This window comes from Mus musculus, chromosome 9, assembly GCF_000001635.26.
Source record: "Mus musculus strain C57BL/6J chromosome 9, GRCm38.p6 C57BL/6J".
Taxonomy (NCBI): Eukaryota; Metazoa; Chordata; class Mammalia; order Rodentia; family Muridae; genus Mus; species Mus musculus.
In genome coordinates this window covers 41,045,481-41,063,885 of record NC_000075.6, presented here as the reverse complement: position 1 = coordinate 41,063,885, position 18,405 = coordinate 41,045,481, and the positions used below count along the sequence as shown (strand labels likewise).

The 18,405-nt window shown below is 48.7% G+C and overlaps 1 protein-coding gene across 7 annotated transcripts in view; it reads left to right on the top strand.

Annotated features, from left to right (window-relative positions):
• The window catches only part of Ubash3b (ubiquitin associated and SH3 domain containing, B), a 150,933-nt gene that overhangs the window by 97,807 nt on the left and 34,721 nt on the right, over window positions 1-18,405 (top strand). For 4 of the 7 annotated variants that reach the window (XM_006510634.4, XM_006510636.4, NM_176860.6 and 1 more), the window contains 3 exons: window positions 12,516-12,569; window positions 13,260-13,446; window positions 16,807-17,005. In XM_006510634.4, coding sequence (XP_006510697.1) covers window positions 12,516-12,569; window positions 13,260-13,446; window positions 16,807-17,005 — 440 coding nt within the window. Of the gene's footprint in view, window positions 1-3,837; window positions 3,930-10,565; window positions 10,628-12,515; window positions 12,574-13,259; window positions 13,447-16,806; window positions 17,006-18,405 lie in introns of those variants that run through there. The other 3 variants (XM_017313612.2, XM_030244638.1, XM_006510632.2) reach the window with 3 other exon arrangements.

Genomic DNA, 18,405 nt, shown 5'->3' with positions numbered 1-18,405 from the left:
CGTTCCTTGGCTCCATCCCTTTCTCAGCCTGAGGAGTTCTTTGCATCTCCCCTTAGAGCCATTTCGCAGAGATGCTGCCCTGAGTGACTTCTGGAAACTCTGTGTGACTCTGCATTTGTTCTTTCCCCACCCCACAGCACCCTGGAGGGACACAGTCTTTATTATTCAGTGGATCAGCTTGGTTGTCTTCTGTAGGGTTGCTGTGACTCTCAGAGCAGACACTGTTCCTCTGGAGCACCTGGCCTCCAATAGAATCCCTTGACCGGAGAGACTTCAAAGATTGACATCTTACGTGTGACCTTGAACCCAGGAGCTAATTAAAGAAATAACCTACATCTTATACTCAGAAATCTCTCCACAGAAAAATTCAGGAAGACCTGTAGAAATAGTCAGGAACTATTATTTATCGAGAGAACTGGGCTGAATGTTAATATCTGTTATCTCATTCCTGGGTCATGATGCCTTGGGGACCTTGGTGCAAGACTGTGGTAGCTTCTGAACTTCCGATTCCCAGGGGATAATCCTCATTTAGCTTGTGCAATGGGCTGAACCTCGGAATCCTATATCACCTTTCTAGGAAGATAGTCCAGCGAGCAGTGGTGAGACCACTCTGCAGAGTCGTGAGGAAGGACCCCATAAGGAGAGCTATAATAGTTCATGACCTGACATATGTATACGACACATGTGTACATGTGTGTGTGTGTGCACCCTTGCATGACTGCACATGTAGAAGCTACAGGTCAACACCAGGGCTCTTCCTCTGCCAAGTCTTTCCTTAAGACTTGACCTGTGATCCCTTGCAGAACCTAAAGTTTATGTATCAGCTAGACTAACTGGCCAGTGAGCCCACATGATCATCCTGTCTCTGCCTTCCTATGCTGGGAAAGGCGACATTTGCCATACTGTCTGCCTTTTATGTGGGGGCTGGGGGTCCAAACTCTAATTCCCTGTGCTTGTGAAGCAAGCACTTTACCCACTGAACATCTCCCCAGTCCCATGCATGCTTCTCTTCAGAACTGCCCTTGTACGCACAGCCCGACCTACATCATCTGGATGGTTGAGGTGGTAGACCATGTTGCCGTCCCATGATTCTTCCCCCATTCATAGCCTCTTAGTAACTCCTCACTTTTCTGCTGACTGAATCTCAACGCCACTCCTGCTTACAGCCTGGGTCACCTAGCCTCTTCTCAGGAGAGTTTCTGTCACCTCCCCCAGCGCCCGTCGGTTTCCTCCGTGACCCCTTTCCTTGTGTTATCTAGAAATCTCTCCTCTCTTGCCAAATCTGAAACACTCTCAAGACCTTCCCAGAAGTTATAGATGATGGTTTTAGCAGAGAAAGAATCTGGGTCAGCAAGCATCCAGCCTTGAAATGCTTCTATTAGCACGGAACTTCCATTTATCCTTGGAAAACGGTGCAGATTGATGGGCTAATATGCACAGGCGTGCGTGCAGATGTTATTTTTGTTCAGTGCCTAATATATGCAAGACACCACGCTAAGCTCTTCAAATGCATTACCTGATCTTAACTGTGAACCTTCCTGAAGCCATTGGTATAGTTGCCCCCACTTAAAAAAATTCAGAAATTGAGTCTTGGGGAGAAGTAACTTTGCATGCCGTCCCAGGAACAAGCTTTTGTACACAGCAAACGAGCACACTTGTGCCTCTGTGCGACCCTCACCCCCATCATGCAGGGAGGAAAGTCATTGCTAGAGACACCCAGAAAGGGGGGGGGCGTGTATTTGTGATGGTGCCACCCATAGGTTAATGGCCAGTTTCCCAATCACAAGCAGCTGCCTCACTGTGGCAGAGGCCACACAGCTCCTGGCTCCTTTTTTAGCAAGAACAAAACAAGGCCTCCCATCTGGGCTGCTGGGCCCTGCCACATAAACACACTGGAAACCTAAAAAGCATTTTTTCCTGTTAATCATCGCTGAGAAAGGCTGCTTGATGGCCAGAGATTGGCTTCACCTCATTGGCGTTCTCATGGGGAAGGCTCAGCTCACACACCTCATTCCCCAAATAGCTCATTCCCCCCCACCACCACCACCACCCCCTCTGATGAGGGTTATGAAAAAGTTGAGTGCATTTTCCTCCCCATTGGCTGGCCTTGGAGGTAAGCCCCCCAAAGGCTTGTCATTGCATTGATTATTGGATACAGCCAGGCCATTAACCCAGGCTGACTGAAAGGGCTCTCCCCTGGGAGCCTGACTCTGACACAGGCCGTCAGGATCAATACATCTTTCTCCATTAGGTGCATTTCCTCCAACGGAAATGGGTCTGCCCATTACAGCTGATGCTTATTGACAGGCCTCTCTCATGGCCTCTCAAAGCCTCCTGGGGAAAACGCCACAGGGACGTGGTGGGGGAAGGGGTGAACTTGTTTAGAGGAGCTACCCCCGTTCTTAGCAGGTCTGCACTCCCTTGTGTGAACATGAGAGAAGGAAGGTTTTTATTGTGTGGGAAAGAGAGACCAGGTACAGAAGAAGGGCGGAATCAGTTTGAGAACATTGGGCTCACGGGGTTTGACTCATGGAAGAGCTTTCTGAGCACAAAAGCCACTGGGCAACCAGGAAATGCCCCCCTAACACCTGGAAGAAGTGATCTCCTCAAAAGTCAAGTCTGATGATAAGCTCCCTGCAGTCAGGGGGTGTTTGTCACTCAGAGTGGCTTGGGGGACCTCAACATTCCTTGAAGACATCATTTCTTTCTTGGTGAACTTGTCGGTCACTCCCTTCCCCCCTTTGAAAACATTAAAACGGAACACTACACTGGGAAATGAGTCTCTCTGGGGAAGGGACACTTGGAAGTCAGTGTTGGTGGTTGGTGATGCTTTCCTTAGCAACAGATGTAAGTCGGCACTGGTGGCCTTACTAACTAAGCCCCACTGCTGTCCTTTCGTGGTGTGCATGGTTCTTAGCTGGTCATCAGATGCTGCTTCGCACTCGTGGGAGCCCTGCCTGCTAACTAAGAAGAGACAGGATCCGTATAGTTCTTACTGAAGCTGGGAGGATGACAGATGTCTCACTGGAGGGGCAGGGATGGTGAGAGACTGTGAGCCTGTAAGGTCAGGGGTCACATAAATTGGTTATTCCGAAGCATCCGGAGTCTGGCTGCTGGAGGGCCTACAAAACCTCTTGGCTGTGTTCTCCATCCATCTTCCCTTCCCTACCTTCCCCACAGTGAGTAGTCTGCCCAGCCTTGGATCCATCCTAAGGAGAAAGGGGAGCAGTGAGGGGAAAAGGTGCTGATCATGGTTTGTGGTGGAATTGAGCCTTCATTAAGGATAAAATCCAAAAGACATGAAGATGAAGCAAAAGACGTTGATTCTCATGAGGAAGGAGGAGACAGAGAGAGGGGGAAGGAGACACAGATGGAGATAACAGATAGACAGACAGACAGACACAGAAAGAGACAGAGAGAGGGAAGGAAGGAGAGACGCAGAAACAAAGAAATACAGAGATGGAGATAGCAGAGACAGACAGACAGGCAGATACACACAGAGAGAGAGAGAGAGAATTAACAGCTTCAGGGTACTTCTCCCTTTTTGATAATCAGGGGTTTTGTTGTTTTGCTTTATATTTTGTGTCATAAAAGTCTTTTTAAAGAGATATAGAGATAGAGATATATAGAGATAGATATAGAGATATATAGATAGATATAGATATAGGTATAGATATAGATATGGATATAGATATTTGCCTGCGGTATGTCTGTGCACCATGTGTGTGCCTGGTACTCATGGTGCCTCACCCACTCACTGGTACGAATGAGCTGATGCCAGGCCCGGGGAAGGGTCTTGCTTAGTGAATTACTAGTTCTATTCTGTTTGTAGATCCATGGAGAAGTGGGCAAGAAACGTCTTGTTTAGCCCAATCTTGTTTAGACCTCCTGCTTTGACCTGAAGTTGCCAGCTCAGGCAAGTCCTTTAGGTGAGTGACAGAAAAGGAAAGTCACTGAGGCATAGATTGCATGTCTTAATCTGCAAAACTGAAAAACAAATATTCTTTAAAATCCATATTTTCTCCCTCCTCCCCATCCCCTCCACCCTAAAAGTGTTTCTCTGTGTGTAGACCTGGCTGTCCTAGAACTTGTTTTGTAGATCAGGCTGGCCTTGAACTCACAGACATTCTCTTGCCTCTGCCTCCTGGGTGCTGAAATTAAAGGCTTGCAGCACCATGCAGAATCCAACTTTGTTAAGCTTTGACATATTCCTCAAAATTTGGGGGTTTTGGAACATCTCGAATTTCAAATGTTTTGATTGGGTGTGCTCAATCTGTTAAAGGACCTTTAATCCCAGCACTCCAGAGTCAGAGTCAGGTAGATCTGTGAGTTTGAGGCCAGCCTGGTCTACACAGTGATTTCCTGGCCAGCCAGGGCTACAGATGAGACCCTCTCTCTCAAAGGGGGTAGGGGGTGGGGGGGGGAGTATTTGGTGACCCGATAGACTGGAGAAGGTGATAGGGTAGAGTTCAGAAGAGCTGTCTTAATGCAGCACAGCCTTTAACCTCTCTTTATCTTCATGAGGAAATGGCAGACGACAACTGGTTATCTATTGTTTTGCATGCAGAAAAGGTCAGAGATTAGGGAAGTTTTGGGTAAAACCAACTCTGGGCTGCTAGTTTCAATGATTAACGACAGGGATGTGTGCTCAGCTGGACGGGGCCTGCTCCTAGCAAAGCAGGGCCCTGAACAGAGCAGTAACTCAGCCGTGTACGTATTAATCCAGCTAACCATTTCCTAATCCAAAAAACGCCTCTGGCATCTGACAGTTAGCCATAAAGGATGATTCAGCTTGTATTTTTTGGAAGAGTGACCATTTTGTTCAGGAGATACATTTTATCTTAGAAGAGGAAGTTTAGCAGACTAAAAGTGTTTGTCAATTAACTGACCACTTTGGCAACTAGTTGCCTAAGCTAGATTATTCCTTTGCAGTCAGCTGAACAGCTACAGTTTCTACCAGTAGGCCCTGTCTCTAAGGTTCAGGTTACCCATAACCTTCCCCACCTTAAGTCCTGGCTCTGTCCACCAGGCTGCCCTTGGGTGAGGATTTCGGTGTTAATGTTTAGATCTGGATATCTCTAAGCTTGTGTGTGTGTGTGTGTGTGTGTGTGTGTGTGTGTGTGTGTGTGTGTGTGTGTGTGTGCAACATAGATGCTCACACTTGTGAAGGGGAGAGGTCAGCATCAGACCGTCAGGCCTTAGGAGACATCCACCTTGGTTTTGTCTTGTTTTGTTTTGTTTTGTTTTCTTGAGACAGTGCCTATGATTGGCCTCTGAATGGCAGGGGAATCCCAGGGATGCAGCCCACTGGAACAAAAGCAACATCATGGCTGGCCTTTCTTCTATTATTATTTTTAAACATGGATTCTAGGGCTCTTCTTTGGGCTTCTCACATTCCCGCCGCAAGTACCAACTACGCTATCACCCCAGCCCCTCACTCTGCATCTTACAAGGTGGCCATGCTCAGGTGTCCTCCTTTGTCACCACCTCAGACACCATCTTCTCAGTATGTTACAGCAGGTAAGACTCCATCTGAGGTACGAAGGTTCCTGCCTGAAGCCCCCAGTGTGGCTGCTAAATTTTGGGACAGCAATGACCATTCACTGAACTGGGGAACTGGAGAAGAGTGGAGATGGCAGAGCTACTGTGGGCTTCTGGGGCCTTCTCAGTGGAGTCCAGCATCTCTGAGAGAGACTAGACTTGAAGTCAAGAGCATGAACTATCACCCAGTCTACCATGGAGACGGAAACAGGTGTCAAGAGAAACAGCATGGTGTTTGACATAGGCTATTACTATAGAAAGGGATTTCGCTTTTGCTTTGCTGTTGTTTTTGAGACAGGGTCTCATATAGCCCAGGCTGGCCTGAAACCTTTATGTGGAAACTAATGACCATGAACAGAGCTCTGATCCTTCTGTTTTAGCCCCACAAGTGCTGAGATTATAGCTGTGAGTACCACACCTGGATTTTTAGTAGTAGTTGTTGTTGTTTTATTTGCTAATTTGGTTATTTGTTACTGTGTTGCTGTTTAAATTTGAGCCAAGCTCTCACTATGTCTTTCTGGCTAGCCTTAGACTCACTATGTAGTGCAGGCTGGCCTCAAACTCAGAGATCTGACTTTCTCTGCCTCCCCAAAGGCATGTGCTCCTGTGCCTGGCTTGGTTTTTGTTTTGTGTTTTTGAGGTAGGGTCTCAGGTAGTCAAGCCTGGTCTTGAACATTCTATACACCCAAGGATGGCTTTGAACTCCTTTACCCTGAAAGTGCTAGGATTATCGTGCATGTGCCTCCGCACTGGTTTTATGCAGTGTTAGGGTTGGGAGCCAGGACTTCAGGTATGCTAGGCAAGTACCCTACCAGCTGGACACTCTGCCCAGCTTATAAATGAAATGTTATCAGGCGAGTGAGGAAGGACAAGCATACAACCTTGTATGTACAAGGTTGATGCTAGCCTCAATTTCAGACACACTCTGGGCAGTCTAGGAATGCAGCCCTTCAGGTGTATTTCCTACACTGGTTTGTGGCCTTTCAGGCAAACCTTGGGTGCTTTTCCTTGCAGAGGGCCAGCCTGGGATACAAAACAGACAGCCTGTAGCTTGTCAGGAGAATTGAAGACCTTCTACTCAGTGCCCAGTATTCAAAGTCTTTTCCACTTCACAAGTCTTGCTTTCCTACCAGAGAGAGGAAATAAATGGAAGATCACCTCTTGTCCTCTGTTTTCAAGTTGGCTGCCAGCCTCAGGCACAGTTCTGAGCACCCTGGGGTCATGCAGAGGTGCTCAGCTCAGCAGACAGCCCCTCAGAGCTTCTGACATTCCTACCCAAAAGCCACTTACAACAGAAGGAAAAAAAAGTTTTGTTGGACTGAGGCTGTGGCTCTGAGTGTTTCTTTGTATGAACAGAGCCCAGGATTCCATCTGCAATACCGCATAAATGGATTCCCAACACCAGACGATGGCTCACAAGCATCTGTAACTCCAGTTCCTGGGGATCCAATTCCCTCTTCTGGCCTCCCTGGTCACCAGGCACACACATGGTGCACCTATGTCCATGTAGACAAAATACCTATACACATATAAAACCTGCATGGTGGCACACTGTGAAATCTCAGCACTTTTGAGGGATAGCAAAAGGATTGGAAGTCCAAGGTTATCCTCAGCTACACAGTTAATTTTAGGCCAACCTGGGCTAAGTGAAACCTATCTCTCTCTCTCTCTCTCTCTCTCTCTCTCTCTCTCTCTCTCTTTCTCTCTGTGTGTGTGTGTGTGTGTGTGTGTGTGTCTGTCTCTCTCTCATACACACACACACACACACACACACACACGCACGCGCTCAGGCATTGTCTTGCAGTTGTCTCTCCGTGGCTCATTGCAGCACAAATGACATCTTTTGTGTGTCTAGACTTTGCCACCCAGAAACAGAATTGACTCCACTGAAGTCTGCCTGACCCCCAGAATGGCACAGACTGTTAAACTAATTTCGAACAAAGAGTTGTCTGGTTAATTAGGCCATTTTAAATTCAATTAAATGCGTTAGGTGTGAAAATTTAATGCTATCTTGAAGGTAGAGGGTTTTTATTGTTTTGCATCTTTAGAGTTCATATTAAATATTTCCAAAATGTAAGGTTGTCTTGGTGACATAAAGGAGAGATGTAATTAATTTGATTTTGGTTATTTAGGGTGTTTTATCCACTAGGAGGATTCTGTACCTGGCCTTGTATCTTCTTTTCTCTTTATATATAGGTCTTTTGAGCATAAACAACTGGAGCACATACAATGGGGTGGGGTGGGGGTGGGGTGGGGAGGCTATGTTTCTAAGAGCCTCTCAGTGTAGACTACACTGCAATAGGAAAAAGTGTCTCTAAGCCCCGGATCAGAAATCTAAAAGGCTCTCATGGTTTCTTTTCAAGTTTAGCATGGTGTCTTGGCAACGGTTCTCAACCTGTGGCTCGCATATCAGATATTTAATGAGATGATTCATAACTAGCAAAATTACAGTATGAAATAGCAAAGAAAATAATTTTATGGTTGGGGGTCACCGCATGAGGAACTGCATTAAAGGAAGAACAAACGGCACAAGGAAGGCTGAGAACCACTGAGCTAGAGTAGCATGGAGGATAGTTTTAGAGGGAATTGAGAGAAGAGGCTCTAATGGCCTGGATACAGGAAAGCCTGGATCAGACCATGGTCCCTGAAAGATGCCCACCAATCAGGAACCAGCGCTGCAGACCTTTGGCTTGACTTTTCATTTTCATTTGATTCTGCGCAGAATTTCTTAAAGAATAACCGGCAGGGGGATGAGGGGACAACAGAGAGAAGGAAAGAGGGAAGGGACTGGGAGAAAGAGAAGGGCTGAGGTGAAGGAGGGAGGTGGGGGGATGTTGTCACAGGCAAACCAGCAGGAAAGGTTCTTTGTGAACCTCTAAAGCATGACCCTTGGGGCCATCCTTCCACATCCAAAGATCTGAAGATCCTTGGAGCTGAGAGCAGCAGGAGGATTCCTAGCTGTGAGAAAGACTCCCAGCAAAGGAGAGGACCCCCAGCAGAGAGGAGGACCCCCAGGAAAGAGGAGGACTCCCAGCAAAGGGGAGGACCCCCAGCAAAGGGGAGGACCACCAGCAAAGGGGAGGACCCCCAGCAGAGAGGAGGACCCTAACAAAGGGGAGGACTCCCAGCAAAGGAGAGGACTCCCAGCAAAGGGTAGGACCCCCAGCAAAGGGGAGGACCACCAGCAAAGGGGAGGACCCCCAGCAGAGAGGAGGACCCCAGCAAAGGGGAGGACTCTTAGCAAAGGAGAGGACTCCCAGCAAAGGGTAGGATCCCCAGCAAAGGGGAGGATCAACAGCAGAGGAGAGGACCCCCAGCAGAGAGGAGGGCCACCAGCAGAGAGGAGGACCCCAGCAAAGGAGAGGACCCCCAGCAAAAAGGAGGACAACCGGCAGAGAAAAGGACCCCCAACAAAGGGGAGGACCCCTAGCAAAGGGGAGGACCACCAGCAAATGAAAGAACCCCCAGCAGAGCAGACCATAGGTGGTTGGATGGTGATACTACTGGCTCCTCCCAGTGTCTAGGACCTCCATAGTGGCCTGTTTGGCTTGTCCAGCTTGTCCATCAGCCCTTGCTTTTGTATCAGCTGTGCTGGTCTCCTTCCTTGGTGGGCAGAAGATGGGATGCTTTGTTTCCTAGTCAACTACAAATAAATGTTAGATGTCATTTAAGGCCAGGCTGTATGATGGAACCAAATGCCGGGAACTCACAGAGTCCCTCTCACTGGTCTCAGGTGAGACCACTGACCAAGAAACCTAAAGGTGAGGCTGAGCTCCCACAGTTCAGGCTGAAGGGGAGCTTTTCCATCTGCTGAGGCCTCAGGCCAACTCTGAAGTGAACCCCCTGCCTGCATCTGAGTTGCTCTGAGGGGAGCAGATGCGGCCTGAGCTGGGGCTTGGCTGTTCTTCTACACTCCCACTAGCCCTTGGCGCTGGCCCCAGTGGGTAGGCCGTGGGGGTGGTGCTCTATGGCAACTCGCTCTTCAGCCCAGCAGAGCTGAGAGTCTTGTGCAGCTGCTCTTCTGTGCCTGCCTGTTCTGTGGGCAGAGTTCTGGGAACAGGCTCAATCCCGAGTTGTAACCAGCTTGCTTTGAGCCTCCCGGCCTCCCTCGTGGGAATGGGGTTTTCCCTGCCTAAGCACGCTCACTCCTCTGGTTCAGACGTATGGATTTACTTTCTAGAAACCTTTAGAAGTATGTTTAAGAACCAGTAGGTGCTCACCACAAAGCCCGACAACTTGAGTCCAATCCCTTACCAAAGGAGGGAATCAACTCCTGCGGGTCTTCTGGCCTCATCCCCCCCAAAAAGGAAGGAAGGGACCTGGGAGCCGGAGAGTTAGCAGTTAAAAGCTCTTGCTGCTCCTCCAGGGGACCAGAGTTTAGTTCCCAGCACCCACATGCTGGCTCACAATCATCTATAACTCCGGTTCTATGGGATTCAGTGCTCCGACCTCTGCAGGAACCAGGCATGAACACAGAACATATACAGACATGCAGACAAACCTACAAGTAAAATAAATCTAAAGAGAAAGGTTTAAAACCAGTGTTTGAAACCTTTGTACTGTTGCCAACACCGCTGACTCTCACTGGGCAGGGTGTGCTAGGTGTGACTCTCCTCCCTCAGCCTTGTGTTCTGCAGAAAGAATTGTTTGGGTTTCTTTAACCTTTATCGCAGACTTATCACACTCAACCCTTTCATTATCTCAATCCATTCCCCCCACCCCACCCCCTTGAACCTTCTCCAAAACACGTCTTTTAAGTTAGGGAGACCATAACTTAATTAGATCTCTCATTTCCAGAGGATTCTCGTGGCTCCTCCAAAGAAATAAATTAAATTTCAGTCAGCTGTATTTCATTGGGGGGAAGGGTGCAAGACAAAGAAATTGGATGCTCTATATAAATAGCACATTGTCTGGGCTGAAAATGAGTTCTCATTCCAATTGTTTTTTGGAACAATGGGTCCTTCTGGGGGCATTGAATGGCCTCCAACTCCTCCTGACTGGTGGGCTTCTGTGTTTAGGTGGCTTCTCTACCTGAAAAAAAAAAAAATCGGGAGGCATGGGTCTCAGCCTGGGACAGCTGTCAAAGGTATGGTAGTAGAGATGAGTGCTCCCTGCTTCTGACTGGTTTTGACCAGCTTCCTTTCCCAGGGGTCTGCCTCACTTCTCTGGGACTTCATCTCAGTGAGTTAAGTCTGTATCTCGCAGTGCTGCTCCGGGTAGCTGATCACAGGGGAGCCGGGCCTGACTTAGCTCTCAGCCATGGTAGAACCGTAGCCCGTCTGCTAAGCGGTACCTCAGCCAGGCTCGCTTTAAGCAGACTTCCTCACATCTCTCCACTGGAGTTTAGCTTGGGAGACTGAAGAAACTGGGTTCACAAATGATGTCTGAGGTCCCTCCCAGCCTGACCGAGAGACTCACCCACTCGTGGTTCTGAGTGGTCCATGGAGAAGGGGGGGTCATGAAAGAGAGAGAGCCAGGTTCCACGGGCGAGAAGGAAAAGAATGCTTGGGAAGAGTGACAGTTCAATTTGAATTCCTTCCCTTCCCTTCTGCCCAAGGACTCCAAGCCCTTAGTGGAAGGGTCACAAAAGTGGTCAAATATTGATGCCCTGCTTTGAAAATGATCTCTTACTGGCTGCCACCCGTGATGTGTCAGGCACTGGCCAAGGCTCCATGAAATAATTCCCATCTTTAGATTCGATGGCAGAGTAGAGGTGCTAAGTGTCTTTCACCACCAGGCCACTCACTCCCAGTGAGTTGCCACCTTACAGTTCACAGCGCCTCTGCCTCAGTGCTGTCATTAGACCTCTGTATGCTGTCAAAGTTCCCAGGCATTCCCTCCATTACCATTACCATTACTATTTCTATTTCTACTATTGTTGCTATAACTACTACTACTACCACTACTACTACCACTACTACTACTACTACTACTACTACTACTACTACTACTACCACTACCACTACTACCACTACCACTACTACTACCACCACTACTACTACTACCACTACTACTACTATTACTACTACTATTACTATTGAGTCAAGGTCTCACTTTGTAGCCCTGGCTGGTGGGGAATTCTCTATGTAGTAGACCAGGCTGACTTCTGCTTCCCCCAGTGTTGGATCAAAGATGTCTGCCATCATACCCACTTCCCTCCACAGTTCTTACCCCCACTATAATCAGATAGTTAGCTTCTAGCTTCTGTCTTCCTGCCTACTGGATGGAATTCCACAGGGACAGGGACCATGTGAGTTTTATTCCCTGCACCCAGAGTGGGAGCAGGATGTGAACCCAGATCTCTGTGGCTCTGACAGACCTGGCCTTGCAGGGCTCACTGTAGAGAGTCTCCTGTAGCTACTGGCCCATCAGGAGGGCTTTGAGCAGTCTCGCCAGAAGTAACTGGTAGTAGCACCTCCTGGCTCTGTTTTTCCCCAAAGATGTCTGTAAAATAATTAGTGATGATGGATCCCCCTGGGTCACTGGGCATGGAAAAAGAAGAGGAATCACTTCCTTTATGAGTTTATGCAAGTGTCCTTGTAGCTATTTAGCACGGCATCTTCATGTCCTTCCTCACCCATTCCATCAAGGGTGGTGAGTAAGAATCCGCTCAGTAGGGGATCTAGGTCATTGGGAATGAGTGGGTGAGAATCGAGGGAGAAAAAGCAAAGACATGACAACTTTTAGGGAAGTGAAAATAAAACCCTAATGTGGAAACAACTGAAAATAGATGGTGGGATGTCGGGATGTCGGGCTGCATGCAAATCCAATGCTAATTACATGGAAATTGATGACTCCACCTGCCTTCCTGGGACCCTCAGGGAGCCCCTGCTGCAGGCATCTTTCCTACGCCACATAGATAGCCATGGAGGGAAGGCAAACTCTGATGTCGCCCCTGCCCACTCCACCCTCTTGAGAAGAGCTGAGGGGAAGGCTAAAAATACTAACAATAGATATTTGATTTCTCTTCGCAGACAAAAAGCTCTGGCATCCACGGGAGGAAGAAGCGTTCAGGCAGCATGTGACTGGTTGGTATGAAATAAATAAATTGAGAAACTAGCATGTAATTAACTCTGAGTGTCTGTGATGAGTGCGGGTGTGCAGTCTTTTTCTACTGGACCCTTCCTGGAGGGGAAGAGACAGGCCCATTTATCAAGCTGACTGCCTCCTCTGCCCTGGCCCCAGGGTGTGTGTATCTCCTTGGATCTGTTTAAAGGCTTTCAAAATCCTCCCAGATAGAGGCTCCCATTATCTGAGGTCTGCCAGTCACCTCAAGATTCGCTGTGCACTGTGGATGCTGAGCTGGCCAATTGAGAAAAATGTCTCACTCGTTTACCAGGATGTCATTCCCTGGGAGAAGCCCACAGGCCACCCTCCTGGACCTTCCTTCTGCTTTGGAGGCGTAAGAGCTCCGGAGTAGACTGAGCTGGAGGACGGAGTGTGTGCAAGGAAACTCCTCTGTGGGGAAGAGATTTGGAGTTAACCCAAGGATGCTTCCTGGAGAGCGGCTTGGGTTTTTTTTTTAGGGAGTTGTGGGATGGGGAGAACAGAAGCCTCTCCATCTGAGAGTTGGTTGGGTGTGTAAGCTTCAAAGGATGGATTCTTATAGCACAAATGGAAGCCCTTCTCCCTGTGGTCCTGGGGTGGGAAACCTCTTCCCTTCCTCCTCATCCATTGTCCTCCCAGCAAGGCCTTCTTGTCTCTCTTATCTCCCACAGGTTGTTCTCCCATGTGGGTGACCCCTTCCTGGATGACCCCCTGCCTCGGGAGTATGTCCTCTACCTCCGCCCGACAGGGCCATTAGCCCAGAAGCTCTCTGACTTCTGGCAGCAGTCCAAGCAGATCTGCGGGAAGAACAAGGCCCACAACATCTTCCCCCACATCACTCTCTGCCAGTTCTTCATGGTGAGCCACATTGCACTCCCTGTCTCCCCAGTGTCTCAGCCAGCCCCTGAGGACCGGAACTGAAGATCGGAGCTTTTCTGGAAGACCAAGGAGATATTTAGGATCTCCCAGCACTGGGTGGACCTCCCAGGGGTCAGTGTGGTTCACAGTGAAGGCCTCACCTTACTTTCAGTCTTCTGGCATCGGCTGAGGCCCTAGAACATCGGGGTTCAGTGCATGAGGACAGTGATATACTTCTACAACTGGAAGGATAGATAAGCCTGACCCTTGGTGGGTAGAAATCTGGCCTGTCAGCCATTGATGTAGCTTCTTCATGTGTGTTTACTGTCTATTCACTCCACTCTTAGGATAGGAATATCAGTGTGAGTGTGTGTGTGTGTGTGTGTGTGTGTGTGTGTGTGTGTGTGTGTGTGTGTGTGTGTGTGTGAATGCACACATGAGCACCTTATCCAACTCAGATGTAATTTCTCAGAAGCCATCCATCCACCTTGTAGTCTAGCCTGAAACTCACTAAGGAGTCCAGGCAGGCTGAATGGCCAGTAAGCCCCAGAGATATCCCCAGTCTCGCCTCCCTGATCCTTGGATCGATCACAAGCGCATGCTACCACACCTAGCTTTTTTTTAGGTGGTCCCGGGCTTTGAACTCACATCCTCGTGCTTGTATGGTGTAGACTCCAAGTGAGCTTCACTTCTTCCTGTTTATTTTTGAGACAGAGCCTCATAGCCCAGGCTAGCTTGAAGCTTGCTACATCACTGAGGACAACAGGAAGCTCCTGATCATCCTCCTGCCTCAACCTCCCCAGTAGTGTGATTATAGGCATGTACCACCATGCCTGGCCAACTCTCTGGGTGGGGAGGGGAAGGAACGGAGAGAGTAGGGATCACGATAAGTGGCTTACAGACAGGAAAAGCCACTTCCCTCGCGTGATATCAGCATGAGGTCTTACTAGAGTTTTCTAGAGACTGAGAGATAACTCTCTCCTGCCACAGTTCCTCATCCACGCCCTAGCTGTGGGAAAGCTTGCTTACAGGCTAAGGCAATCCTCCACAGCACAACAGCTGAAGCATCCATCCCTTACCTCCACCCCCACAGTGGTGCAGTTGACTTCACACGGACTTCACAATGCAGGATGGTAGCCTTTTAAAACGATTTTCAAAAATATATTTTGCTTTGGTTTCCCCCCCCCCCTTCTGGATAGAATTCTCACTTCGTGTGTGTCTCAGGTAAATAACATGTTCCTAACACCTTGTCTCTAGCAACTCACTCTGAAAATTAAATTGATTATCACTTCCTCTGAATCATCCCAGGATCTTGCAGGAAAGCAGTTAGGGTTTAGAGACACTCATGCTTCCTCCCAACCCGCCGAAGAGGGTAGGTGGATGATGTCACCGCTCCACAGCCTCATTCTTTCTTCTTCCAAAGCATCATGGGAATGGTGATGAAGACAGCAGCTGTCTGAGGAGCAGCTGAAAGAGTGCTAGAGGCTGTGTTCCTACTTCTTTGTTTGTCTACCCCCACCCCCAATCTCCCCACTCCTCCTTCTCCTCTCCCTGGTCCTCCTTTGAATCTCAGATACCTTATTCTCTAGAAACAGGGCCTCTAGTTGAACTGGAACCTCACTTTGGGGGACGGGGGGAACAGGCTGACTGACTAAGTGAGCTATTGGGTTCCAACTACCTCAAATTTCCTGTGTTGCGCTAACAAACACCAACATGATGGTTCACTACTGTCTATAACTACAGCTCCAGGAGACTCAACACAATATACCTCCAGGGTGCCATGCCTAGAATTAAAACTCCCGACCCCATGCTTCCAAAGCAAGCTCCCACTCGCATTGATTCATCTCCCTAGCCTGCCTTTTTGGCAGGTGCAGGTGCAGGGGGCAGAGTCTCAAGTCTCCCAGTCTAACCTGGAACTCAGTCAAGCTGAGCATGACCTTGAACTACTGATCTTCCCACCTTCGCTTTCTTTCTCAGTACTGAGTTTGTAGATGTGACCTCACCACATCTGAAATATTTCTCCCCGCACAGTTTTATGTGGGGCTGGAGATGGAAGCCTTCACTTCCTGCATGCTAGGCAAGCACTCTACCAACTCTGCGACGCCCTCTGCTCCGCCCTCCAGATTATGGTTACATTTTGTTTTAAGTTTATAGGTGTAGGTCTGTGCACTAGTCCCATGCCTGGTACACACGGAGGCCAGAGAAGGGTGTTGAGTGCCCTGGAATTGTAGTGAGAGAGCCTTGTGAACCATCATGTAGGTGCTGGGAGCTAAATGTGGGCCCTCAGCAAGAACAGTATCTTAGAGTTTTACTGCTGTGAACAGACACCATGACCAAGGCAACTCTTATAAAGACGACACTTAATTGGGGCTGGCTTACAGGTTCAGAGGTTCAGTCCACCATCATCAAAGCAGGAACATGGCAGCAACCAGGCAGGTGTGGTAAAGGCACAACTGAGAGTTCTACATCTTCATCTGAAGGCTGCTAGCTAGGATGAGGGTCTTATAACTCACACCCACAGTGACACACCTACTCCAACAGGGCCACACCTTCTAATAGTGCCACTCCCTAGGCCGAGCATATATCAGCCATCCACAAACAGCTAGTGTTCTTAGCCTCTGAGAGCCATCTATCTCCCCAGCTCCAGGAACTTACATAATTGACAGATTTTGGTATCTGGTGTGACTGTTGATTTATGTAAGCATTATAGGATGTTGACTGAGCCAGTTCCTATATACACTGCCTATCGTCTTTGTTGGCTTGTGGTAATTCCTTGACCACCTACTACCCTCATCTTCTTGCTTGCCCTTGAGGCTGTGAATTGAGCACAAGGCCTCTCACATGCTAAGAAAGGGCTCCAACCCTGCACCCTGTTCCCAGATCTAAAATCCACCCTTTTAGCAATTTTCAAGAATACATTGTGTGGCTTCTAGCTGTTGTTACCATACCGTAATATTTACTCTGAAACTGTGTTTCCCTTAACCAACAACTGGACCTCTAGCCCTGGGTTTTGTTTTCTGCTTAACAAATCGGGTAGCATTCTGGCAAGGTTCCCAGGATCACAACAGAGCAAGAGGAGGGCAAGAGGTGTCATGATGCATTTCTTAGTTTCATTTGCCCACTGGATGAATGGATGGATGGATGGATGGATGGATGGATGGATGGATGGATGGATGGGTAATCAGTGTCTGGATAATTGAGATCCCAAAGCTCTTCCCTTCTTCATGGACAGGAATGCTGGTTAAGTAATTGCATCATCAGCCTCTGCTCTCTGGGGGCAGGCTGAGTGCCGAGGGGCTGCAGGCTTTTCCCCGCCCCCCCCCCCCACTATAATGACGCCTGTCTGTTTTCCATCCCCAGTGCGAGGACAGCAAGGTGGATGCTCTGGGGGAAGCCCTGCAGACTACTGTCAGTCGATGGAAATGTAAGTTCTCAGCCCCACTGCCCCTGGAGCTGTACACCTCCTCCAACTTCATCGGGCTCTTCGTGAAGGAAGACAGCGCTGAAGTCCTCAAGAAGTTCGCGGCTGACTTTGCTGCAGAGGCTGCATCCAAAACAGGTAAACACCCACGGCTGTCAGCCCGGTCCTGAATCTCAATATCAGAAGTCGAAAGGACAGGAATTGGGAGACAGTGATGGGACACTCAGCCTACAAAAAGGAGTGAATTTATTTTGGTTCATAATTCCACAGTTTTTAGCCAACGGTGGTCGGATCCTTAGCCTGTCGACCTGTGGTAAGGCAAAGCATCCTGGCAGGAGTATACAGAACAAACCTGCTCACCTCAAGGGGGCCGGAAAGCAGGAGGAGTGAGCATAAGGGGCTTGGGTCCCAAGGTCCCCTTCAAAGGCACATCCCAAATTCATCCCCGTAGGCTCCACCTCTTAGAGATCCCACCTCTTCTCTGTGGTACCACAGACTGGTAGCCAAGCCTTCAACATTATAACATCCGGGGGTCGGGGGAGGACTTTTAAGATCAGATGGTACCCTCTGCAGAGGAGAGGGCTGGAGACAGGAGGTAGAGGATCGTGCAGAAATGGACCCTTCTAGCAAAGAACACCCCGCCCCCTGCATCCCTTGTGAAAATGTGATACCTCTTTGTGTCCTGCTGACCTGCTGAAGAGCTGCCCATGCCTTGTTCCTTGACTCCCAGGGACTTACCTGTTCACACTGAACTGTAGAGGCAGCCCTTTGTAGTCTCCATCTCCGTCGGTGCAGATCTAAGAGAGCACCCTTCATCCTCTGAGCTCCCCACTCATGCATGCTTTTATCTGGATCTGACCATTCATTGCTTGCGTAGCAGTGGATGTAGTGGAGTGAAGCCACTGTATAGTGAATCATGACAATATTCACCAAGTTGAAGAGTGTTGGGTCGGTAGGTTATTTTGTTGTACAGTTGATGTTGAAATAAGGTCTCATGTAGCCCAAGCTGGTCTCAAAGTTATTTTGTAGCTAAGTCTGGGCCATGAACTTTTCATCTTCCTGTGACCGGCTCCTGGATTCCAGCTGTGTACCACCACATCTGGCTTCCCATGTTTCTGTGGATAGAATCGAGGGTTTCGTGTTTGCTCTCCCAGTGCAGGGGAGCTAAATCCCTAACCCCTGAATCCAAGTCCTGAATGAAAAACTGGGGGATACTCACAGCCCTCCAGCCATACACTTAGGGCTGGCCAAAGACTGGAAGACCTGATCCAAGCCATACAATCTACTCCTTTGTTTCCTTTGTCAGTGGTTATCTTACAGGGTGTCAGTCTTGGCTGATGTTTGTATTGCGTGTGGTATTCCTTCAGAGAAGCTCCCACAAGGAGCTTAGCCCAAATGACTGCAGCTCTCGAAAGAACTCTAGGTCCTGAAGAGACTCCCTGTGGTTTGGGGAGGAGGTCTTCTTAGATTGAATTTCCCCCCCTTTCTGCCAGGACCAGCCATGGGTTTAGTAAATTAACAGAGAAAGGAAACATTTC